This window comes from Lutra lutra, chromosome 9, assembly GCF_902655055.1.
Source record: "Lutra lutra chromosome 9, mLutLut1.2, whole genome shotgun sequence".
Classification (NCBI taxonomy): Eukaryota; Metazoa; Chordata; class Mammalia; order Carnivora; family Mustelidae; genus Lutra; species Lutra lutra.
In genome coordinates, this window is record NC_062286.1 from 80,238,064 (window position 1) to 80,264,073 (window position 26,010).

At 50.1% G+C, this 26,010-nt stretch overlaps 1 protein-coding gene across 7 annotated transcripts in view; it reads left to right on the forward strand.

Annotated features, from left to right (window-relative positions):
• The first annotated feature begins 88 nt into the window (after positions 1-88).
• Positions 89-26,010, forward strand: part of TTC7A (tetratricopeptide repeat domain 7A) — a 116,592-nt gene continuing 90,670 nt past the window's right edge. For 4 of the 7 annotated variants that reach the window (XM_047745512.1, XM_047745513.1, XM_047745515.1 and 1 more), the window contains exons 1-3: positions 89-550; positions 8,755-8,918; positions 14,676-14,844. In XM_047745512.1, coding sequence (XP_047601468.1) covers positions 367-550; positions 8,755-8,918; positions 14,676-14,844 — 517 coding nt within the window. In that variant the 5' untranslated portion in view covers positions 89-366. The remainder of the gene's footprint in view (positions 551-8,754; positions 8,919-14,675; positions 14,845-26,010) is intronic. The other 3 variants (XM_047745510.1, XM_047745511.1, XM_047745516.1) reach the window with 3 other exon arrangements.

Below are 26,010 nucleotides of genomic sequence, written 5' to 3' on the forward strand. Positions count from 1 at the left end.
GAGCAGCGGCCAGGGGCGGGTCCGCAGCTGGAGGCGCCCGGGCCCGGGGCGGGGGCTGTGGCAGCAGCTGCAGCAGCGGCGGCGGCAGCAGCGCCAGGAGCTGCTGCAGCGGAGGCGGAGGCTGCTCCTGGACGCGTCCGGGCCGCGCAGCCGGAGCCCCAGCCCGGAGGCACCGGGCGGTGCGCTGGGTGCTGCTGCTGCTGCCACCGCCCGCCGACCGCCGCCAGGGCCCCCGCTGCCGCCTGGGCCCCGGCCGCCTCCCGCGCCCCCGCCGTCCCCGCCCGCGTGTGCGCCCCAGCCGGGACGCCGCCCCCGGCCGGGTCTCCACTTCTCGGCCGCGCCTCCCATGACAGCGCCCGCGCGAAGATGGCTGCGAAGGGCGCGCACGGCTCCCACCTGAAGGTGGAGAGCGAGCTGGAGCGCTGCCGCGCCGAGGGCCACTGGGACCGCATGCCCGAGCTGGTCCGGCAGCTGCAGACGCTCGTTGTGCCCGGCGGCGGAGGCAACCGGCGAAACAGCCCGAGCGCCGCGATCACCTCGCTGGACACCGGTGAGTGAGGGAGGAGGCTGGCTCTCGAGCGCCCCGCGCGCAAAGTGCGCCGCCTCCTCCAGGAAGCGGGCCCGACTGCTCCCCGGCCGCGACGGCCTCCTTCGGTATTACCCTTCCTGTAGTGCTGGTTTTAGGAGCAACCAGAGTAACGAGGAAGGTTCATATGCCCCAGGAGAAAAACCACATGCAGGTTTGGGCGCTTTGGGGGAGAGAGAGAAACGGCTCTCGCTCCCTGCCCTTTGGGATCATGTGGGCAGCTCCGCCTGCTGTGAAATGGTGGTATCAGCATGGATCAGCTCAGAGCAAGGGCTGGACTCCTAATGCCGTCCCTCCACCCCGCACCCGGTACCTAAACTCCTTCAGGTGAAGGCTATCTGTCTCTCTTCTTGGCCTCACCTCCTGCCCCAACCTCCGAGTCCAGTTGACAACAGTGCTCTGTCCACAGCCGACAGGGCTGCGTTGGCGAGAGCGCCAGGGTGGGGTGGTGCAGTGGGGAAGAGGCCGGCTAAGCCTCAGTTTCCTCCTCTGCGGTCGGGCTCGGGACCCATCTAGCCCTGGCACTCGGTGACTTTGGCAGTAGGGCTGGTTTGGCTGGGCTGGGCTCTTACTCTGGGGCGGGAAAGCACCCCGATGTGGCAGTCAGGGGTAATACCCCGCCCCAGTCTCCAGCCTCAAATCCTGTTCCTGGTGCCCACAGCTCAGGCTGGAGCGCCCTCCCCCTGCCCTCTTCGTGCACCACCACTTTAGAGCCTTGTGGAAGGAGGCAGGGAGTCAATGAATGCAGATATGAAGAGGTTTAAAGACTGCCCAGCCTGTGGAATAATAATAATAGTAGTAGTAGTCATAGCTAACACTTACCCAGCACTCACTGTGTGCCAGGCACTGTCCTACTAAGCATTTCAGTCAACTCATTAATTCTTCCCAACAGCCCCATGAAGAAGGCACTCTTGTTTGCCTCACTTACAGATAATGGAGACAGAGGCTCGTAGAAGTTAAATAACTTGATCATCTAGTCAATAAGAGGTAGAAGCAGGATTCGAATCCAGGCCTCTGAGTATATCCTTTTAACCACTGGCACTGTAACCTCTTAATGATGTGTAGCACAAAATCCCAGTGGGAGGAGTTGCCAAAAGGGATGGGGAAGCAGCGAGGTCACCAGAGGGCAATTGTGTGGTAGAAGGTGGAGCTCAGAGGAAAAGGAATTTTTGGGAAGCAGCAGAATGTGTGCTGGTCTCAGGCTGGGGTTGGGAAGGGCAAAGTGTGTTTGCCCAATGAGGAGAAGGATAGAAAGATGCTGAGGGGGCTAGTGACAGAGACAGACAGACAGTCAGTTTGGGGCTTTGAGATCAGGCTGAGCATGACAGTGAGGAGCGATGTAGTGGTGTGGGGCTTCTGAGTGTGGAAAGGAAATGGAACCATACAAAGAGCACTGGGGCCTGGGTGAGTTAAGGGAATCTGAGTAAGGGTGGCCGCACAGAGAAACAGGCTGGGCCAGCACAGGAACTTGACCTCCTCAACTTCATATGGGTCTGTATTTCCTAAACTGCTTTTTAGAGGTCTCAAGGAGATTACATAGTTAATTGGTATTCCAAGAAGAAAGAACTTAGGGAGGCCAAAAAGTAAAGAAACTGGACCTAATAGATTCAAGAGTATTAAACAGACCTATTTTTTTAACTGCAGGACTTTTCAGAGCCTTTATTTTTATTTACTTATTTATTTTTAAAAAGATTTATTTATTTATTTGACTGAGACAGAGAGACAGTGAGAGAGGGAATACAATCAGGGGAAGGGGGAGAGGGAGAAGCAGGCTTTGGGCAGAGCAGGGAGCCTGATATGGGGCTCGATCCCAGGACTCTGGGATCATGACCTGAGCTGAAGGCAGACGCTTAACAATTGAGCCACCCGGGTGCCCCTTTATTTATTTTTTTTTAACAAAGATTTTAGTTACTTATTTGAGAGAGAATGAGTGAGAGAGAGAGAGCATGAGCGGAAGAAGGGGCAGAGGGAGAAGGAGAAGCAGACTCCCCACAAAGCAGGGAGCCCAGTGTGGGGCTTAATCCCAGGTCCCTGCGATCACAACCCAAACTGAGCCACCCAGGCACTCCTTCAGCGCCTTTAATATGTTCACTTGCCTATGATGTACAAGCCAAGGTTAGAGTATAAATAGCACATTTCTCAAACTTGCCTTGACCATATTCTATGAAGCAATATTGGGAAACACTGATATGATACAGTTTATAAATGGTATTGTATGGTTATAAAATGCTTTCCCTATATATATATATATTTTTAATTCTTGTAAACAACCTTGTAGGGAGAGCAGGACTTACTGTTTACATTTTAGATCTTGGGACACCAAGGCCCAAAGAGGTCATGTAATGTGTATGTGGCAGAGCCTGTATACAAGCCTCCGTTCCTGCCACCAGGTCTGCCACTAGTGAACGTGGGGGCGGGGCACGAGGCACCTGGCTTGGCTTCACTGGGGGGACTGCGTGGCACAAGGAGGGAGACTCAGGGGAGCAGTGAAGTCTCTCCCGCCAACTTTTGGGTTTGGTTCTGCAAATGGTTTTTCTCCCACTGTTAAATCTGGATACACTATCTCAGCACACACAGGCACACACACACACAAGGAAGGAAAATTAATGACTCCTAAACCTATGCATAGAGCACTTTTTGGATTGTCTGCTATATTGATTCTCTCCTCATGGTTCCTTGATCACTCGAGGAACTGAGGGCCTGTTTTTTTGGAGCGGTGTAGCACTGACCCCTTCAACCCAGAAGGGAGATTCTTATTGTACTACATGGCCTGTTAGACTCTTAGAGTCAGTGACCAGAAGCTTCAACAGTTACATATTTGAGGAGAGGAGAGGGAACATATTGAGGGGGGAGCTAAACCCCAGTTGAACCCCATTTTGCAAACGGAGGCCCTGAGCCCAGCTTGTATCTGCAGGGTTTCCTACAGAAGCTAAAAAACACTCCCAGGCCATGTATTTCAGTTCAGGGGGCCAGAGGGGAGGACTCCCTGGGGGAGTGTCCTCTGTGGGGTCTGGTGGGAGTGAAGAGTCAGGAGATGATCAGGTGGAGGGGCCCCTGCCCCCTCTTCTCTGGGGAGGCTGCTCCCACCACCTGCCCAGCGGGGAAGTGCCCCTGTTTGCACATTTGCTCTCAAACACATCCGGCTTAGATTCGGTCAGGATGGAGCAGGGGAACCCCAGAGTGTGGCTGGCTGTGATGGAGTTGGTTCATGTAAAAACAAAGAACCCATCCAGGCAGTTAAAGAAAAAGAAATGAATATTATGAAAAATTTCCAAGACCTCAGAAAAGCAGAACAATGAATCCCATGTATCCATTAACCAGCGTCAGTGATTATGAACTCAAGAATGATCTTGTTTGAGCTACACCCCAACCTATTTTTTTCCCCACACTGAATACTGTAGTAGGTACTTATTAATAAGAACCCTTTCAGTTGCAAAGAGATTTATTTACAGTGGAGTGTAAGCACATACCTAAAGAAGGGGTGACCCTTGGGAACCAGTGTAGGATCCTAAAAAAAAAAAAATTGGTTTTTGTTTTTGTTTTTTTAAGATTTTACTTATTTATTTGAGAGAGAGAGTGAAAGAGCACAAGCAGGGGGAGCAATAGAGGGAGAGGGAGAAGCAGGCTCCCTGCGCCCCATGTGGGACTCGATCCCAGGACTCTGGGATCATGACCTGAGCTGAAGGTGGACACTTAACCGTCTGAGCCACCCAGGTGCCCCAAAAGTGGTTTTCCTTAATTAAGATCAGAGGTCTGTTACACTAAAGAATTCTAAAGAGAAAGGAGGATTTCAGTAAGTCAGAATGTCATAGACAAGATGATTTGGTGTGAGATAAGATGATGGTTTAGATAGCGGGTTGAAATTTCTTTCCTTTTTGCAGTCTTCTATTTTTATGTAATCAATTGTATAATCCTTTCTTTTTTGGCCAAATAAGAGCTCTTTTGAAAAAACAACACCACCATACCATTATCACCCCCCACCCCCCCACCCCCACTGTTAAAATCTAATGATTTAATTTTACAGTTCATTTGCTACAATTGGGATCCTACATATTGCATTTGCTTAGTAGTTTGGGTGCCTCTTTTCTCCCGCAGTATTTTTTTTTTTATGAAAATCTCAAACATTCGGCAAAATTAAGCTGTACTTAATCACTTGTCTCCCCTCTATCTATATAGCCACCCATCGAAGAGTTTCTTAATCTGTAGTCACCCCCCATCTTTTTTTTTCTTTTTTAACTAAATGACTTTTTTTTTTTTTTTTTTTTTTTTTTAACCTGAACTGGAGATTGTTCTGAGCGTTTCTTCAGTTGGCGTTAGAGGGGGTGTGTTTGAGGCAGGTGGCCTCTCACTAGTTTTGGCCTCTTCCTCCTCTCGCTGTGGTTTCAAGTTCCCAGCCCTCTGTGGTCCTGTGTGGTAAGCAGCTGCAGAGACCACTGTGTCCCCGTTTGACTTCATGGGGAAGGGCGTACCTGGCTGGACCCAGGTTTCTGACTGCAGATCGGCAGGCCTGCAAACCACCGCCCTGCAAATGTGGTTTCTGGGGAAGGGGCAGGTATCTATGAAGTGGGTCCCTGGGACTTAGCACCCTGAGAGCAGATGGGAAGGTAGCTGCTAGAAGCCTTCAAAACCAGGTGGGTGGGGAGCCTGAGGGGCCTCAGTGGGGGCCTCCTCGGGGCCTCTGCCCAGGGTAGGGGGCTGGACTGGGCTGCACGAATCCCTACTCAGGCTTCCAGGATCTGTTTCACTGTCAGGAAGGGGAGAAGCTGGAACACTTTACCCAAATCTGGATAAGGAGCAGGTTTCAGACAAGATGATAAAGAGCCATATTTTACCTTCAGAGAAGGAAGAATGGGAAAACCTCAAAACCACCTGGATTCTTATTGAACAACTGGAAATCTAGAACTTTTAATTCTAAAATAGTCTTCAGTCTCATAGACTGACCAGTTGGGAATGGTGGGATGGTCAGAGGAAGGGGAAGGATGGCAGAGTAGAGAGAGAAATGATGTGGGCAAAGAAGAAAAGAAAGTTCAGTTCCCAATACCTGCTAAATGTCTGCTAAACCAAACACAGACTCTGTGTGTGGGGTGAAGGGCAGGGGTGGGGGCGGGGCAGGGAGTGGTGCACCAGAGGCAGTAGAAGGCCGGGAAGTGTTAGTTTACAGAACAGTCTGAAACTCACAGGTTTGTGACAGTAAGAACAATTCTTATTCCTGCCTTTGGAATTGCTACTAGAATTCCTATTTGGAAGTCCTATTACTTGGAATTACTATTACCTTTGAACGTACTGTTCACAGCCCTTAGACTTCTTTATTTCTAAACCACCAGGAGCTCTGGTCTGCATGGGCTGCAGGGCAGACAGCCTGTGGTTAGGTCACCGAATGTGGTATGAAGTTGTTGTGGGCTGGGACCATAGCAGTATTACGTATCTTTATTATCGTCTATAAAATGGTAGTAATATCCACCTTTTAGGGCCGTGCAGATTAAAGGATACTATACAATAAAGTAGTCGGCACTCAGTAGGCCCTCAGCAAACACCCGCCCCCTTTTGCAGTGAAAGGGACTCTATGGTCAGGGCAGTGCTTACTTTCATGTCTTTTTTGTTTTTTTTTGTTTTTTTAGCTGCCTCTCATTTTTTTATTCAAGTCAACAGATTCAAAATTATTTTGTCACATTATAATCAACTGGGTGACAGACACAGACCACCCCAGTCCACCCACCACACTTGGAGCAGCACGTGTTCAGAGGACACACCCCTTCTTTTGAGGAGAGGTGTGTGCCCTGGGGAGTATTTCCAGATTCAGGGTTGCTGGGGAGGAGGCTGGTTTCTCTGGGCTTGAAAGGAATAGCAGAGCCAGCTCCGGCCATTGGGTGGTGGAGGAAGGACCTGGTGAGGAGCAGCAGGTGAGCGAGAAACCAGCCCAGCAGGACTATGGTGGGAGAAACTCAGTTCCCTCAGAAGGAGCAGGTTCCTAAAACTTCTCTGGTTGAACAGGTGCAAACCAGGTTGGAGAGGGAGAGCCCCAGGCCCGGTGGCCCACAGCTTGGGAATGCTGCTCAGGCCCCCACTGCTCAGCAGCCCAGCCCTCCTCCTAGCTGAGATTTGGAAAGGGAAAAGATCGTCTTTCATTCTTGAGTTGACTTAGATTTTATTTTTTTTATTTTTTTAAAGATTTTATTTATTTATTTGACAGAGATAGAGAGATCACAGGTAGGCAGAGAGGCAGGCAGAGAGAGGGGGAAGCAGGCTCCCCGCTGAGCGGAGAGCCTGATGTGGGGCTTGATCCCAGGACCCTGGGATCATGACCTGAGCCCAAGGCAGAGGCTTTAATCCACTGAGCCACCCAGGTGCCCCTCAAATTTTATTTTTGCCTAGATAATATAGTCCCATGGGTCAACCTTCCAAAGGGACCAAAAAGTAAAGAGTGAAAAGCCTCTTTCCGTCTCTGCCACCTTCCCCGTAAGCCAGGAAGGCCATCGGGATATGTGTGTGTCCCGGCACGTGTTTATACATAAACACACGTTTGTGTCTGCTATGTGCCCTCTGCTTTCTTACTGATTTGTCTTGGAGTTCATTCTCCAACAGCGCAGACAGACCTTCTCATTCCTTTCCGTGGCAGTGCGGTGTCCCTTTTTATGGAAGTACTATGCTTTATTTAATCAGCCTCCCGTCGATGGACATAGAAGTTGTCTCTAATTTTCCGTTATTATAAATAACGCTGAGCGACTTTCTCTATCAGTCATTGTACACATGTGCCAAGACCTCCCTCTGTAGCAGTGGGATTGTGGAGTCGATGGGGTGCACGTAGTTTTGATGCACATCATCAGGGTCTTTCGAGAGGTCCCACCCACTTCTGCACCACCAGGGACAGAGGATAGCTTGGACAAGAACTTTTTTGGGCAGTTCCTCCAAATGTTAATTTTCGAAATCACGGGACTGACAGCAAAAGATCACTAATAGACTGTGGCATCCTCAGAGGGAAAACCTCCAGGGACCGTTCTGGGTCTGGGCTTTCAGGCTGTTCTCTGCAGGGAATTTCCTCTCCGGGGAGAGACTCTTCAGAGGCCTGCAATTTGGAGTCCGTGGGTTTGAGCTGTGAGCAAACTGCAGGGGTCCTGAGAGTAAGGAGTGGCATTCCTGGATGGGTCTAAGAACGCCATCCTGGCAAGTAGAAAGGGCTCTGGGAAGCCTGGGGACCAAGCAGACCTTCCTGGAGGCATTTTGGGTTGGCCCGTGACTCCCCGAGCCTCTTGGCTTCCTCACCCAGCCGTGGAGAGGGTCCAGTTCCCTTGGCAGCTGTATGCTGGGAACTTCTGTGGGGTGGTGGGCCTGGTCCTCACCCTGGTTGCAGGGAAGGGGCAGCGAACCAGTCACACTGAGCACAGCCACCAAAAGGTGGTCATGAAACCACATGTGATCTCAGAGCCCTGGGGATCCCACCCATTCCCGGGGTCTCTACTGCTGTGGGTAGCAGGCATGTGGTGGTCACAAGCCTGGAGGTTTCAGTGCTGTGTGGGGAGGTGGCAGATAGAACCAAACAGTACAAATTCCCCTGCCGGGCAGTGAGGTCTGGAGATAGCCTGACATACGGAGAGAACTCCAGAGAGTGCCAGGACTGGACATGTCCATGATTTGCCCTGCTCCACCAGTGCATCTGCTTCCCACCTTAACTCTTTGCTTTCATTGCTAGGTTATCCCTGGTTATGGTAAAATACCATAAAACTACAGAAAACCAACTCTGGTTATACGGAAATTGGGAGCTCATGAAAATGCATTAAGTTGCCTCCGATATTTTTCCTCTTGGGCTGTTTTTTGGGGGGGATTCCTTCTTGGAGTAAGAACTTGCTACCCACAATGGGGCATGGGTGTGACTTTGTCCCTCATTTTAAATTCTGAAATTCTGGGAATTTGTCCCAGGTCTTAGGAACTTTGCCTCCCCAGCCACTAAACTATAGAAAATAAACCCAAAGAGGCAGTTTGTGCTGTGAGTATGATAGAATGCCTGTGTTTTGACTCTCAAGGCTGTTTAACTTTATGAAAACTGGGTCTTTATTTCTTTTCTCAGATTCAGGCTGCTCCTGTGCTGGGGTGGGGTGGCTGGGTGGCTACAGGGACATGGGCTAGTTTCAGGGGATCTACCATGTTCAGGGGATCCCTGCCCTGTTTTTCAGATGATCTTGGGAAGTTGCTCCTGGCCGAGGCCCTCCTGGAGCAGTGTTTGAAGGAGAACCATGCCAAGATAAAAGACTCCATCCCTTTGCCTGAGAAGAATGAGCCGAAGATGAATGAAGCCAGAAACCACCTGAGTAGTATTCTTAACCACGGGAGGCTGTCTGTAAGTGGGCAGACCCCTCCTCTCCTCTCTGTCTTGCCTCCCACCTGCTGGTGCGCAGGGTCCCTGGCTCATTTGGTCATCTGAGCAGCAGGGCCCCTAAAGGGTTGGCTCCGCACTGTTCAGCACAGCGGCCGCCAGCGGCGTGTGGTTCTCCAGCACTCGCAATGGGGCCAGTCCAACCTGAGATGTGCTGTAAGTGGAAAACACATGCTGGAATCTGACCATGTAGCACAAAATGAGGAGTGTTCAAGGTGATTCATTCTTTATACTGATTACGTGTTCAGATGACAATATTTTGGATAGACTAGATTAAATAATATGTCCTATTAATATTAATTTCACTTAGTTTTGCCTTTTTTTTGATTTTTTAGAAATATTTCTTTTAACTATATTTTTAAAGATTTTATTTATTTGTTTGAGAGAGAGTAAGAGAGCCAGCGAGCACAAGGGGGACAAGCAGGCTGTCCGCTGAGCAGGGAGCCTGACTCGGGGCTTGATCCCAGGGCCCCAGGATCATGACCTGAGCCAAAGGCAGTTGCTTGACTAAGCCACCCAGGCACCCTATTTTTGCCTTTTTTAATGTGATTAGAAAATTTTACTAGGAAAACTTAAATTATACATGTAGTTTATGTTACAGTTCTATTATACAGTTCTTGGTTGAGCTAGTATGTGCCTGGTCCTTTGGGCTCTTTGGGAGTTCCAGGGAAATAAGACCTCAGTGAGCGCATGTTTTGGTTGGAAACAGGCAAACATGTGAAGCTGGCTAGTGACAGAAGAGCTCAGTAACAGGGCAAGCCCGTTTAATTCTATGTGCATTTATTGAGCACCTACTGTATAAAAGGCACCAAGGGAAGTATCATCAGCTCTCTCCAGACCTTTGCTGCTTCAAGCACGGTCCAACCACCTGTGGTATGGGTATCATCCAGGGAATGCAAAATCTGGGTCAGAATCCTTGTGTTAACAAGCTCTCCTGGCAATTTCCTGTGTACATTAAAGTCTGAAACTGGTCTGGATTACAGTGTATCCTGAGCTGTAATAGAGGTATGGGTACCATTATCATTAGAGACCCATACAGTATCATTAGAGACCCATACAGGACATGATTTTTCAAGAGATGTTCCAGAGTAATAGATTAATTGACTTAAACATTTATGGTGGGACACCCGGGAGGCTCAGTCACTTAGGCATCTGCCTTCAGTTCAGGTCATGATCCCAGGGTCCTGGGATTGAGTCCTGTATCTGGCTCCTTGCTCCGTGGAGAGTCTGCTTCTCCCTTTGTGGGCTGCTCCTTCTGCTTACGCTCATGCTCTCTCTCTCTGTCTCTCTGACAAGTAAACAAATAAAATCTTTTTTTAAATAGGCATTTATGGTGACTGAGGGCACAAGGCATTGTACTCTGAGGGTGCTAAAGATGAATCCAGTGTGGAGCCTGCCCTCAGGCAGGTTGCAGGTTTACTGGAAAATAAGTCCTCTTGACAGATTGTCCTTGGTGGACTGTGACACATGCCATAGGAGTAGTGTATGTGAGGGGCAAGTTCGAGGGGGCTACTGCTTAGGGTGAGGTGGGGAGTCAACCCAGGGTGATGGTAGGACTAGAATTGGACTCTTGTGGTTGGTGGGGGGACAGTGGCTGGACCTTGAAGGTCTGGGGAGGGTTCTGACATATAGAGGTAGGATAGGGCATTCCAAGAAGGAAGCAGTATATCATTTAATGGTTCCTCTTATAAGATTTTCATTAAAGTACATCAATCAGCGGGATCAAAAGGAACAGTGAGAAATTAGGTTATGGAGGTACTTTGGGACCAGGGAGGGGGGACTGAAATACCAGGCCAAGAAGTGTGGGGCTTTTTCTGTGGTGGAAGTATATGGGGAGTTTAAGGATATTGCCTTCAGACTCCTCAGCAGGGATGACTGTAGGTGTGGGAGGTTTTGTATTGCATTAAACAAACTAGCTCTTTGACCTGGAGAACCTCCCTTGACCTCTTGGGCCCTCCAATTCCTCATCTGCCAGTCAAAAGGGCTGAACTGGATTAATGGATCCCAAGCTTCCTCCCTCCAAAACCCCTTTTAATTTTGTTCCTTTTCCAGACTCCATTAACTATTTAAAATTGTTTTTTTTTTAAGATTTTATTTATTTATTTGTGTGAGAGAGAGAGCAAGTAAAAGCAGGCAGAGTGGCAGGCAGAGGCAGAGAGAGAAAAGCAGGCTCCCTGCTGAACAAGGAGCCTGATGTGGGACTCGATCCCAGGACCCTGGGATCATGACCTGAGCTGAAGGCAGCAGTTTAACCGACTGAGCCACCCAGGGATCCCTAAAAATTGTTTTTACAGTAAAACAACTCGGGCTTATTGTTAACAAGTCATTAAGTTTGAATAATAAATAAAAGTTCTTCTTTGCCAGCCTCAAGGCCACCCCCATCCCTGGAGTTTAGCGCTGGTCCCATTTGGTGTGTGCCCTACACACCTTTCTCTGTGCATTAACAGACACACATATACACACATCGGGCTTTCTTTTCTTACTAGAGCCATAGGATCCATTTTTTTTTTTACATTTTATTTATTTATTTGAGAGAGAGAGAGAGACAGTGAGAGAGAGCATGAGCGAGGAGAAGGTCAGAGGGAGAAGCAGACTCCCTGTGGAGGTGGGAGCCTGATGCGGGACTCGATCCCGGGACTCCAGGATCATGACCTGAGCCGAAGGCAGTCGCTTAACCAACTGAGCCACTCAGGCGCCCCATAGGATCCATTTTTGACCAGACTTTCACTTGGAGCTCTCCCCAGGGCAACACTTTATTCTTTGTGTTGGCCGGATAGCGTCCACATATATTATCAGGAAAACCATCTGTATGCCCAATCACGCTTCTAAAGAACAGATTTTACCTTGCTTTCTTCACGAAAGACATACACAGGCACCAGCAGCACTCAGATAGTCACGGTTATTCAGGCCAAAGCCAAAAACTTGTTGTTGATTAGGCACAATCAAATATCAAAAGTCCTTTGTGGGATTCTCTGTCTTACCCCGAAGGCCAGGGTGTGGCTGGGGGACGGTCTCTCCTAGCAGCAGATGAAGCCCCAGTTGGAGTGCTGAGTATCCTGAGTAGCTCTGATGAGGTGGGGGGAGAGGTGGGCAGGGTGGGTCCTGAGGCCCATCAGGGCAGTTTGGAACCTCCTGCCTGCGATCTCTGAGATCCTGTCTAGCTCCGTTCTAACTTTGGCTGTAACTTTGGCTGTTCCCTCCCCACACCACAGCACCAGGCACTGTGCCATCTCATTGGTCCTCTCTGTAACCTGCTGTGGGAGGTTATCCCCCTTTTCCAAGGGAAGAAACTGAGACCCAGGAAAGGTTCGTCACTCAGTCACTCAGCCAACACTAGGCCCGTTCTGTCCAGTAAGGACATTAAAACAAAACAAAAAAAATAAAAACGAAAACAAAATAAACAGAAAAACCAACCCAACAACAAGAAAACCACCATCTTGTATCATCACTCCATAAAAGTGAAAACATCTTGACACCAAAAAGCAAGACGGATATGCTTTCAGGGTAAAGGGAAGCTCTTAAAGTAGTATAAATTTGGCATCTGAAGCACTCACTTGGTCCTTAATTTTCCCCCAGCTTGGTGGAAGCTCTGTTGGGAGCTGCCATTGGTCCAGCAGGAACCACTAGGAGCTACACCCTGTCATCACACCCTGAAGTGTGTCCTTCTGAGCTCAGCTGCCCTTCTCCACATTTACAGTGGAGGAGGATAATAATGATAATGACTTGCGCCTGTATTTATCTAACTCCTTCCTAAAGAAAAGTTCAAAGCCCTTTTCTGGACTTGGGTTACTCTGCTGCTTTTGGCATTGCTGTGCTGGGAGGTGAGGGGTGGGCGTCACTGTCTCGCCCTCACCCATGGTGAAGACAAGCCCGAGCAGCGAGAAAATGGGCCTGTGGCTTGAACCAATATGGGGAACAGCAGAATCTTTGCCCAGCAAGGGGAGACCGTGGGCCATAAGATTCTGGGAGTGCATAATTTGTGGCCCTGGTGGAGGGAGTAGGTGGCCTATTTGGGGAGACTAGCAAATGTGCTTGAAAAATTCAGCCTTGGAAGTTAACCCATAGTCAAAGCAGGTCAGGCCTACAGGGGCTGACAGGGTCCACTTGGCAGAGGCATTATAGGAGTTCAGCAGCAAAAGGAGTCCCCTGGTACTCAGGGAGGCTTCTAGGCTTTAAAAAAAAAAAAAAAAGAAAGAAAACAGAAAAAGAAAAAAAAAAAAGAAAGAAAGGAAGAGGTGGGCCTGAGTAAGCTCCCAAAGGATGAAAGAAGATCTGGATGGACCAAGGGGAAGGGGGAGACTGTTCCAGATAGGGAACCGTGTGAGCAAAGGCAAAGGAAAAATGTGTATTTACAATGACCCAAACACCAGTGCACTAGGAGACTTTGGCTTTGCTCTGTTCCATATCTCTTGGTTGGCTTCTGAGAGGGCAGTGGGTGGTTGGGAGTAGTGGAAGCTTTCCTGGGCACTATAGGTTCCCCAAACTCCAATCTCCCAGAAGGAAAAAGGGGTGGCACTTTCCTGCTGGTGACAGAGGCTGGGTTGGGGGCCAGCACTGTATCTCCAAGGAGCTTCATGGACACAACTGCTGCTGGGGGGTGGGAGCCGTGCCCAGAGCCTGGCGCAGAGGGGCGGTGGGCTGGCAGAGCACAGACATGGAGGCAGAGGGCTGGAGAAGTTGTCACGGAAAGTGGGAGATACTGGAGTAGGACTGGACGCATGCCCAAGGGCAGGACTTTGGGGGAGGGCTGACCAGACCTCCTGGGGCCCGAGGAAGTCCCCAAGAGTCTTTCTATGGAGTGAAGATTTAGTCATAAGCAGCACTGGAGAAAGGGAAGAAAACAAGTTTGAATTCAAGCACTTGACTGTGTACTTGAGATGAAGACAGTGGCCCTGCAGGCCTTGGCTCTCCTGCCTTCCTCCCTCACTGCTGATGGGGCCGTTCTCCCCACCCAGGTCCTGCTGTCGTGGCTGTGCCTTCAGCCGCTGGCCCCTTACCTTCACAGCTTCTTTCCATAGCTTTTTACCTCACTGTATATTTGTACAGATAATCATGTAAAGAGAACTCCCCTCCCAGTTATGTGAGCTTCAGGCCCCACAACATTTGGCTGGGTCCCTGATTCCCCGCTTGTGTTGAGAACCAATGCCTGAATTCCTGAGCATTAACCTGGAGCCGATGCCTGTGGGGCTTCAGGAGAGAGAAGACCGAGCCCAGTCTGTAGGCTGCCCGGAGTCTGGTTGGGGGCATAAGACATGCACACACATTGGGGCGCCTGGGTGGCTCAGTTGTTAAGCATCTTTCTTCAGCTCATGTCATGATTCCAGGGTCTTGGGATCAAGCCCCAGCGTTGGGCTCTCTGCTCAGTAGGGAGCCTGTTTCTCCCTCTCCCCCACCCCCTGCTTGTGTTTCCTCTCATGCTGTGTCTCTATCAAATAAATAAATAAAATCTTTAAAAAAATAAAAAAAGACATGCGTACACACACACACCTGCAACAATTAGGCACTCATGTAAGAATTTCAGTGAAAGCCATAGTGCAGGCATGGGGAGCAGGGAACTGTCACATGTGCTGGATGGCCAGTAAGGGCTTCCCGGAGGAGGGGCTTTGGCCAGCTGGCATGGCTCCAAGGGAGGAGGCAGGGGTTCATCCCAGGGCGTGGGGTGGGGCTGGGTGGGGGGAACTTCGGGGCAGGAACCCACTAAGGGGTCTGTTGCCCTTTCAGCCGCAGTACCTGTGTGAGGCCATGCTGATCCAGGGCAAGCTGCACTACATGGAGGGCTCATACCGAGATGCCATCAGCATGTATGCACGGGCCGGGATCGATGACATGTCCATGGAGAACAAGCCACTGTATCAGATGCGGCTGCTGGCAGAGGCCTTTGTCATCAAAGGTAGGTGTGGGCCCAGCGGGGATGCCGTGGCTCCCCACCTCTCTGTTCGGCCCCTTGCATTCTGGCCCCATGTGCCAGCAGCAGGTGGCTGCCATAGGCCACGTAGGTGCCGTGGTGGCTGTTGGCCAGCGGCCAAGATATATAACCCCTAGTAGCACTCGGGCCCTGACCTGCCGGGCGGACACCAGCAGCGACCAGGCATGCCAGGGTGCGCTGGCGGGCGGCAGCCACCAGGCCAGATGTCAGAGGACTCAGGTTCCCACCTTGGCTCTGTCAAGAACCAGTACCCCACCTGCACATCCCTGGGCAGGTTACCGCTTTGCCTTTCCTGGCTTAGCTGGCTTGTGTGTGGAACAGAGTTGTGATGCCTGCCCTCACTGGGGTGACCGTGACTAGGAGGCGTCTTCTGGGTCACACGGTTGAGAGAGCCTTAAACGATGTCCCTTAAATGTTGTCAGGCTGGTGCCGGTGACTGACATTGGCTGCCAGTCAGGTACCTGGTGGTTTAGAGCAGCCTGTCCCTCCTCAGGTATTTGTGGGCACCTGTGGAGAGCACCCAGGGGTGGGCAGGTCAGAGCCAGTTCCCAGAGGGAGGGGTGTTCTAGTGAGATCCCAGGCACTCAGGGTCAGTGATGTAGAAATTTCATAATACAGGGCTATGGATGGTGGCCCGCTTGGGACAGTATTTGGTACCCTTGAACTGACCTTGAAGGGGTTACACGTTAGTAAAAGCCTGACCCCAGACCTTGTGCTTCGGGTTCCTCCTTCCCCGGATCTAAGAACCCTGGGATTGCAGTGCCCTAAGGGGTGGCCCTTGGTGGCAGTAAAGTGTCCTAGGAGTCCCTCTGCCCAGATTGTTGTCAGGAGTCTTATATGTTTGGTCATTTCCTTATTTCAGCACCGACCAGTCCCCAGAGAAAAGTCTAGACATGCTTACGACCATAGGGGGATTGGGTGTCTGAGATGGTAGAGTGTTTGCTACCTTCTCTGTTTTAGGTAGGGACATTCTCTCCATCTTACACATGGGGAAACTGAGGCCTCGAGAGGATACATACCATGCCCAGAACTGCCCAGAGATTTGTACTAGAACCTCCCCACTGTCTCCTTAGGATCCCGGGGATTGACTGACATCTGTGCAGGGCATGGCCTATTTTGACCCTGGCTTTTGCTGGAGGGCTTTTTGTCCCCCCAGGTCCCTTTCCCTTTGGAGAGACCGTTCACATCATGGCAGGAAGTCTGCCGAGATTGTCACCTTGGACAGATGTAGCACCAGCCTGCGGGAGGGCAGGTGCCATGTGGGATGACCCATTAGCTGGGGTCTTCTCCCTGTGCTCTCTCGTCCCTTTTTCTGTGCCCTAGCATAGGCCAGTCATGGGGGCTTGCTACATTTAGCATTTGGGACTTTGGGGCCTCTTGAAAACCACTGTGCCGTGGACTCCCCAAACCTAACACCCTTCTGTGGGGGCCCTTTCCAGCACTTTCTCCTGTAGACTTGGCTCTACCTACTGCTCCCAGTTTCCTGCTCTCTACTCTTTCCAGCACGCCTCCAGCTTCTTGGGGGAACACACTCCTGGTGCTCAGAGGTCCTGCAGGGGAGGTAAGGAGCCAAGAGCCACTGGCGTGGGCTGCTTGGTCTCGGCCTGTGCTAGCTCCCCGCCTCTCACTGACTGCTTGTGGCCTCCCACTTGCCTGCCTCCTCTCTACTCCTCCTCCCTGTCCTGTTGCGGCGACTGTGCCCTACTGCTTGGCATGCTGAGTCTGACCTGACCCTGTGTGTGCTTGAGATCATGCATGTGGCCTCCAGGGTGAGCAGGATGTTGATTATTCTAGGTTCCGGGGGACCTCGTGGGTTTCCCCACGAGAGTAGAGGGATGGGGATGGAGGGTCATGGGGTTGTCTTAATCTCCCACAGACAGGGTGGCTCCAACAGCAGAGATTTGTTTCTCAGAGTTCTGGAGGCTGGGAAGTCCAAGATCAAGGTCCCAACAGGTTCGGTGTCTATGAGGGCCCTCTGCGTGGGTTGCACATCGCCACCTTCTTGCTGTGCCCTCACATGGCCTTTCCTCCATCTCTCTGTCCTCTTCATATAAAGCCACTAATCCTATCACTCTCATGGCCTCATCTAGACCTAATTACCTCTCAAAGGCACCATCTCTAGACACCGTCGCATTGGGGTTTCGGGCTACATACAACATGGGAGCTGGGGGGAGACACAAGCATTCAGTCCATCGAAAGGATGGTGACGGCAGAAGGCCACAGGACTCACAGAATAATAATAGTTACGAATCCCTCCGTGCCAAGTACGCCCTGCCCTCACTGAATCCGTACAGTAACCCTGAAGAGGAGGTGTTCTTTTCATTCCCTTGTTACAGACAAGGAGTTACGGTTGACAAGGTGAAGAAACTCATGGGTTCCCCTGGAAATGGCAGAGCTGGGATTGATCAAACCTGGCAGCCAGAGCTCAGAGATGGCCCGTGGGAGGGCTGTCAGACTCCTGGATGGAGGCAGGTCATAGAAGCAATCTAGGCCCATTCCTCATGTTATAGACATGCAAGCGAGGCTCATGGGAGTGGAGCGACTTACCCAGGACAGCAGTCAGCTTGTGTTTGACCTAGATGATCTCCCCTGAGGCAGCCTCGTGGCTGCCAGCAGTGCCTCAGGCTCTGTCCATCTCCAGGTGGCCTCCTCCAGGAGCCTGCCCGGCCAGGCCATTACGCCACAGCTCCTTTACCATTTTATGCTGGGCTCTGCTTCGTGCTTCCACCTTGGTACCGTCCAGTGGGGCAGAGGGTTTTCTCGGCACACCTGGCTGGAGGGAGGAGGATGGGGCTGTGTGTCACTGGGGAGTGTAAACTGGCCAGGCCTGGGGGCTCAGTGGGGGCACAGTGTGTGGGTAACTCTAGTGCGGAGCTCCTATTCTTATTAGGGGAGTCAGGAGCAGGCTCAGGGCCCAAAAGGCATAAAAATTCATGCAACTCACCCACTTTCTCTTCATGGCAGAGGGACCTGGCAACGTGTCCATCTGAGGCATCGCTCATAAGGACTAGGCCTTACTCTGAAGTCAGGGGGATGTGGGTTAGACCAGAAGATGCTTTCTGATTCTTAGGGAGGGCCCGAGACACCAATGGAGGCACTTGAGAGAAGGGGCACTTGAGGCAGGCTTGGGTTTCTCCTGCCTGGAATGCAGAAATGGCACCTGCACAGGTGTGTGTATTGCCTGGGGCTTCCACGACCCTCCAGCTTCCATAAGGGGTTTCATCCGCGTCTCTACTCTCTGAGATGGGAGACAGTTGTTATTCCCACTCTGTGGATGAAGAAACTGAAGCCTGTCCAAGGTCATGCAACCTACAAGTAGCAGAGCTTACATTGATGGCCAGGTGGTTGTCTCTCTCACATTTGTGTCCTGCCTGTGACACAGGAGCCCCCCTGGGGAGTAGATTACAGTTACCGTGGAGAGGGGTTCACACAGACAAGGAGAGTACAGATGACACAGAAACCCCAACAAAGGAGAGGTTCCCCGCAATTCCTGCAGAAGCCAGGGACCAGCCAGGAGCCACGATATCTATGGGCATCGTCCTTCTGTCCCTGATGGTGGCCCAGAAGAGGGCCCACCGGGCCTTGATTAGATGGGGGGCTTCAGCCTCTCCTGGCCTCCATTAGCCCTGCATTGACTAGGGGCCGCAGCCCCCAGTGAAGCCTGGAGCCACAGTCCCCTGGGTCCACTTAGTGTGAAAGCAGCCTGGGGCGGTGGTGTTGCTGGGCGAGCTGGTCAGAAAACTTCCTTTTCTGTGTCGACATCAGTCACCGTGGATTGGAGTGGCAAATGTGCTGCTCTCCTACCCTGTTCCCCAGGCCCTGCAGTGGCCCCCTTGTGACTTCTGTCAGCCCCCCACCCCCTGACTGAGCATGTCAGACCAGGGGAAAGGCTTGGAAAGGCAATGTTCGAGCCCATTCCAAGTACATGTGATAGGTATTTATTTTATTTTATTTTATTATTTTTTAAAAACATTTTATTTATTTATTTGAGAGAAGAGAGAGACAGTGAGAGAGAGCATGAGCGAGGAGAAGGTCAGAGGGAGAAGCAGACTCCCCGTGGAGCTGGGAGCCTGATGCGGGACTCGATCCCGGGACTCCAGGATCATGACCTGAGCTGAAGGCAGTCTCTTAACCAACTGAGCCACCCAGGCGCCTGGTATTTATTTTATTTTTAAGGTTTATTTGTTTATTAGAGAGAGAGCGAGAGTGAGTGCAGGATGGAGGAGAGGCGGTGGGGCGGTGGCAAGAGAAACTTACGGGGACTCTGCTGAGCGCGGAGCCCGACTCGGGGCTCAGTCTCATGACCCTGAGATCACAACCTGAGGCAAAACCGTGAGTGAGATGCTTAACCCACTGTGCCACCAGGCGCCCGGTAGATACCTGATTTTATGGTGTTGTCCCGTCACCATCTTGGTTTGTTTTGGGGGAACGTCTTCCATTTACTTTGGATTCACTTTGGTTAAAAAGCAATCAAGAGGGACACCTGGGTGGCTCAGTTGGTTAAGCAGCTGCCTTCGGCTCAGGTCATGATCCCAGCGTCCTGGGATCGAGTCCCGCATCGGACTCCTTGTTCTGTGGGGAGCCTGCTTCTCCCTCTGCCTCTGTCTGCCTGTGCTCGTTCTCTCTCTCTGACAAATAAATAAATAAATTCTTAAAAAAAAAAAAAAAAAAGAATTGCTGTCCAGTATCTACGGTCTTCCTTCTTACTTTAAAAAAAAAAAAAAAAAAAAAAGGCAATCAAGAATAATTTAGTTTCGAGGCCCTTCTCAAAAGGTCTGTCTGCAGTCCTGCCCACCCTTGTGAAGCCCTTGGCAGAGCCTGCTTGTGTGATTCTGTGTGCTCATGGCCCCCGGCCCCACTGAACTTGAAGCCCCTGGGGGACAGGTGGTCATTTCTTCTGCACCCCCAGGCTTCTCTCCCTCTTCTCCCTTCCGGAGCCATTCATGTTCCAGCTGAACGAGTTCTGCTCCTGGTGTCCCACATGATCTACAGAGTTCTGCCCCTTCACCTTTCCTTGAGCTGCTGCTCATGCCCAACAGTCTCCTTCTTTATTGACTGAGCACAGAACTAGCACTACGACTCCCTGCAGGTGCAGTTCAGGTCCCTCTCCACCAGCAGGTTTCCTGCGGTCATAGCTGCAAACTGTAGCGTTCTCTTCCTCCTTGAAGCTCATTCGGACCTTGACCAAGTCTCCCCAGTTCGAAGTCAGTATGTTCCTCCTGCCAGGCATCTGGCCTCTGATCGTCGTACTCCTCCTGATCCCTGGCCCATGTCTTCCTGGAGAAAGTGAAATTTGCCAGCAGTGGCTTCAGCCTGCACCTGCCAGGGATGCCCGGATGAACAGTTAGGGTCCCTTCCCTTGAAGGGAGTGGCAGTCAGGTGAGCAAAGTCTGCTGCTGGTGTGATGTGGCTCTGGGGGAAGCAGCTGCATTGGAGGCGGAGCTAAGCATGTGGGAGCTATGGCCAGACTGATGAGTCACAAGCTCTAACTGGTGCCACTCTTTCCTGTCCAGTCCCCGGACAGACAGACCGATCATAGCGTCAGTGGAGTCTACCACTTGGAAAAAATCAGGAAATGGAAACACCCCAGAGGTGGCTAGTCTGTAGCTTATTTCTGTGGCCTGCTGGGGGCAGGGCAATGAACTTCCTGCTGGCCATGGTGCACCCGCCATGGGGCTGCCCCCACTTCTGTTCTATGGGGAGCTCTGCCTTGACACCTGAGAGGGGCATTTGCAAAGAGCAGCTCCTCAGCAGCCCACTTCCAAATGGGGGTAACATGACTGGGATTGCCTTAAGAGTTGAGTGGTCTGAGGCCTTGTTTTACAGGTTTGGGGTTGGTCTGGCTCTGATGCTCTCCAGAACAACCTAGGAATAAACCTTTGGACATTTGGCATCAGATCATCTCTGTGGATAAGAAACTAGTACCAAAGGTTTTATTGACACAAAACTGTTGGCTTTAGATCCAGACCTAGAGGTTTCTGTCTCTGCAGCAGGCCTCAGGGCTCCTCTCAGCCCCCAGCCCTCAGTTTTAGTGAGTAAACAGTGGGCTGGGCTGGGGGTGCTCACGCCTCTTGCCGGCAAGCTGCATTTAGCCCTGTAACATGGGAGCCACAGCACAGGGTCCTTGTGAGATCGTGGGGAATCAGGCCTTTCCCAGACCCCAGCCTTAGCTCTCCATAGGATCTGGTCTTCCTGTCTCCTATGGTGTACCTTCAGCAGGAGCAGAGAATTTCCAACCCTCAGGTGCCAGGGTGGCTCAGTCAGTTAAGTGTCCAACTCTTACAACAGCTCAGGTCTGGATCTCAGGGTTGTGAGTTCAAGCCCAATGTTGGACTCCATGCTGGGCATGGAGCCTACTTAAAAAAAGAGAGAATTTCTGACCCTGATTATTTGACTTGACCCTCACTCACCTCGGATTATTGTCCACAAAGCAAAACAGGCCCCTGAACTATGCTGTATTATCCAGAGGGATTGCCAGGATTGAAGCTTGCCCTTTTTGTAAGCCTCACTGTGGACCCTAAGAAGTATCCAATGTAGGCTAATATCCTGAAGTATTCTTCCAGATGCCCTAAAGCTTCAGCCTTCACCTCAAGATAAAATAGGCTTCATTTCAATAGGCATTACTGCCACTGTGTATCTAGAATCCCAGTTTCTTAGTTGGGAGATGGTAATTCCTCACTCATATCTGATCTTAACTCAGCCAGTCTTGCACTTCAGAAATTGTCCCCTCTGACATCATGCTTCTGGGGATCAGTTTCCTTATAATCAGACTTAGTGTTATAATGACAGAAATGCAACTCCAGTTAGCTGGAAAAGCAACAAGAAAAAGGAGGAAGGCACTGGAAATGAATGCACCCATGTAAATAGAAAGTCAAGGTGGATAGTTGGGCATCAGGCATCGCTGGATCCAGGGGCTCATTGTGTTGATGTCTTTCTCAGCAGCTCCAGGTTTACATGGTTCTGTGCATAGCACTTAGAACGGCAGGAGGAGAGAGTGCCTCATTAACCTGGCTTGGTCTTATCTAGGTTTCGGAGTTGATGCCAGAGGTGGGATTTCTCCACCTGAATCTTATGCACTGAGTTGCAGGAATGGTTCCTCAAAGGAAAATCAGGTGCTGTTACCAAAGTAGGTGAAAGGTATGGAGGGCAGAATCCCAGAGCTCAGGCAGCTCAAGTTACTCCAGTAGTGACCAGGTCAGGACTTGAACTCAGGCTCCCTCTGACTCCAGCATTTGGGGTCATCCCTGATGCCCCGAAAAGCATTTATTGGATTGAACCACTCTGTCGCAGAGGGAAGTGAACGAGCCCTCGCTGGTTGTTAGGCTTTTCCAGGTTGACTTGGAGGTGAACCTGAACTTAAGGAGGAATCATGTGCAGTTGAGTAGAAGAGGTGCCTTCCAGATAAAGGAAAACTCCAAAGAGAAGGCCCAGGAGAAATGGAGGTGACTTGTTGGGGGGTGGGTGTGGGACTGGCTGGGAAATGAGGGGGCATTGAGAGCCTTGTGGTAAAGCTCAGGGTGTCTTTTTGCTGGTGTTCTAGAAGTTTGGCTCTAGGTAGCCGTGCATTGATGGGCAGGCAAGAGCTTCAGGGCCTGCACTGCTGGCACCTCCAGCTCTCCCGGCTCAGCCCTACAAGCCACGCTGTCATTGTTCACCTCTCAGAAGGCTGTTCCTGGCAAATGGCTGCCTCTCCCTAGGGCCTGTGTCACTTCCTTTTCTCTGTTGCTATCTCGGTGTGCTAATGTGAGGGAGGAATGACCGCTCATTTCTCCAGCGATGAGTCCTGCCCTTTTTTTTTTCTCTTCCTCCCAGCCCAGCACCAGGGAGGCCACAGTCCATGCTCTGGACAGGCTTGCCGCCAGCTGACAGGTGGAAGATGGGGCTTCCCGTGGAGGAAAAATGGCCTCGGTTCTCCCCCACATACCACAGCTAGGTGCTAAATGGTGAAGGTGCCGTGGGAAGTAAAAATGTAAAAAAAAAAACCCAAATCAAAACAAAAAACCAAAAAAACCAAAACTATTTAGCAGCTTTGAGAGTGACGACCCGCAAATTCTCTTCTCACTCCTTGAGTTTTTCTTTTTGTTTTTCTGTTCTCTTTCGGTCAGTGCAACTCCAAGCTATTCTGCTCCCACCTGGGAACTTGTGGCTTATTGAAACCTTTGAAAATAAAGACACCAGGCTGCTCCTAGGGGCAGAACATAGTGGCATATTTGGTTTGGATTTTTTTTTTTAGTCCTGGTATGGCAGGAATTAGCTGTTGATTTTGGCTTCCTTTGCAAAGGGGCGTGGGTCGCTGGCCTTGTGGGGAAGCAGGTCAGAACTCCTGGTGCTGCTGCCCTGCCCCCACACCGCAGTCCTGGGAGCCAGGGCCTGGCCTCCAGAGGGAGAGAAACCAATGGAGGCGAATGCTGCTGGGGCATCTCAGAAGGGACTAGGCGTGATCTTTGTGCATGCACCTGGCCTTTGCTGAGTGCCTTCCTGGGCTGGGGTGTGGAGTGCTGCTAGGCTTTGAGGGGGGCAGTCGAGGCCCCAGTACCAGCATGAGGGCCCATCCCCTAGCAGGGTGGATGGCTATAACTCAGCCATCAGATATGCATGTGAAAAGTGGGCCACCATGGGCTGGCCAGAGACTTTGGGAACCCCTGGGGGTCACAGCAGGTAGGGGGAGACACAGGGAGTCTGGGCCAAGACAGCAGACAGTGTTGAAACCAGACGACCTGGATCTAGTGTGGACTCTAGTACTTTTAACGGGGGGATGTTGAAAGGAGTCTCTCCTCCTTGAATTAGAGGTTTCATTTGTCACTCCAGGGAAGGACCAAATCCCTCCCAGAGAGGTCACTATGAGCCTCACTTAACATTCTCGGAGAGCATGTGTGTTCTCATCTATATAATATCATCGGATTTCAATTTCACCATCCCCCATGAGGTGGGCGTTGGTAGTAATCCCATTTTGTGTTTCAGGAAACCGAGACTTAGGTCTCTATACACATTTTGGGTATATACTTCCAGTCTTTTTTCCTGTAGGTTAATATGTGTTTTTTGTTTGTTTGTTTTTTGTTTTTTGTAAAACAAAAATAAGTTCATACAATCATATTTTATAATCTCTAAAGTGAGTATTTTTTTTAAAGATTTTTATTTATTCATGGACAGAGAGAGATCACAAGTAGGCAGAGAAGCAGGCAGAGAGAGAGAGAAGGGGGGGGAAGCAGGCCTTCTGCTGAGCAGAGAGCCTGATGCGGGACTTGATCCTAGGACCCTGAGATCATGACCTGAGCTGAAGGCAGAGGCTTAACCCACTGAGCCACCTAGGCGTCCCTAAAGTGAGTATTTTATAAGCCATTTTTCCAATACATGTCTATGGTTGCTGTTTAAAGCTTCATAGTATCTCATTGTAAGAATCTCTTGTAGTTTAGCAAGCTTGTTCCCTGTTATCGGACTTGTAGGTTAAATCTCATCTTTTTGCTGTTATAAGCGGTGCTGCCATAGATATCTTTGAAACTAAATTTTTGCATATGCCATCCATTTTTTTTTTCAGTGATAAATTCCTAGAAGTAAATTATTGGATCAAAGCATAAATATTTTTTTGGAGGCACATGGAGTCAAATTGTCCACTTTCCCCTTTTTTTCATTTTTTTAAATTGGTAAAATATCCAGACACATAAAAAGATGTTCAACATCACTGATCATCAGGGAAATGCAAATCAAAACCACAATGAGATAGCACCTCACACCCGTCGAAATGGCTAAAATTAACAATGCAAGAAACAACAGGTGTTGGCGAGGATGTGGAGAAGAAGGAACCTTCTTACACTGTGGGTGAGAATGCACACTGATGGAAAAACAGTATGGAAAACAGTATGGAGGTTAAAAGTTAAAAACAGAATTACCCTGTGATCCAGTAACCGCACTACTGGGTGTTTACCCAGAAGATACAAAAACACTAATTCAAAGAGATATAAGCACCCCTATATTTTTAATAGCTTTATTTACAATAGCCGATATGGAGAAGCCCAAGTGCCCACTGATTGATGAACAGCTAAAGAAGACATGGTAGACAGGTACAATGGGATGACAGCATAAAAAAGAATGAAATCTTGCTATTTGCAACAACATGGGTAGAGCTAGAGCATAATGCTAAGCAAAATAAGTCAGTCCAGTGCAGTATGCTCGCACTCATACATGGAATTTAAAAAACAAAAAAGAATGAGAAAAGGGGAGGGAAAGGGAGAGACAAACCAAGAAACGGACTCTTAACTATAGAGAGCAAACTGATGGTTACGGGGGGGGGGGGGGAACGGTGGGAGGGCTGGGGGAAATAGGTGAGGGGGGAGTAAGGAGTGTGTTTGTCTTGATGAGCACTGGGTGATGCATGGGAGTGTTGAATCACTCTATCGTACACCTGAAACTAATAGAATCCTATAGGTTAATACTGTAGGTTAAAACATTGGTAAAATAGCTATAATATAAATTAGGCATCTTAATTAGTTTTTTTTTTAAGATTTTATTTATTTATTTATTTGACAGACAGATCACAAGTAGGCAGAGAGGCAGGCAGGGAGAGAGAGAGGAGGAAGCAGGCTCCCCAGTGAGCAGAGAGCCCGATGTGGGGCTCGATCCCAGGACCCTGGGATCATGACCTGAGCTGAAGGCAGAGGCTTTAACCCACTGAGCCACCCAGGCGCCCCACATCTTAATTAGTTTTTAAAGATTTTATTTTTAACTGTGGTCGAATACACGGTACATAAAATTCGCTATCTGGACTATGTCTAAGCGGACATACAACTCAGTGGTGTTACAGACATTCACGTTGTGCTGCCAAATCTCCAGAACTCTTTATGTTGCAAAACCCCAGCTCTGTACGCACCGAACATCATCTCATTTGCCCTTACGGGCAGCCCCTGACAACTTCTGTTCTCCTTCCTGTCTCCATGAAGTGGCTCCTTTAGGTTCCCCAGGGAAGTAGACTTGTATACTGTTATCTTTTGGTGACTGGCCTATTTCACTTAGCATAATGGCTTTAAGGTTTATCTATGTGGCATACGCTTTGTCTTTTTGAAGGCTCAATGACCAATGACAGTCCGTTGTATGTTGTATGCACATATCCCATTTTCTTTATCCATCCATCCCATC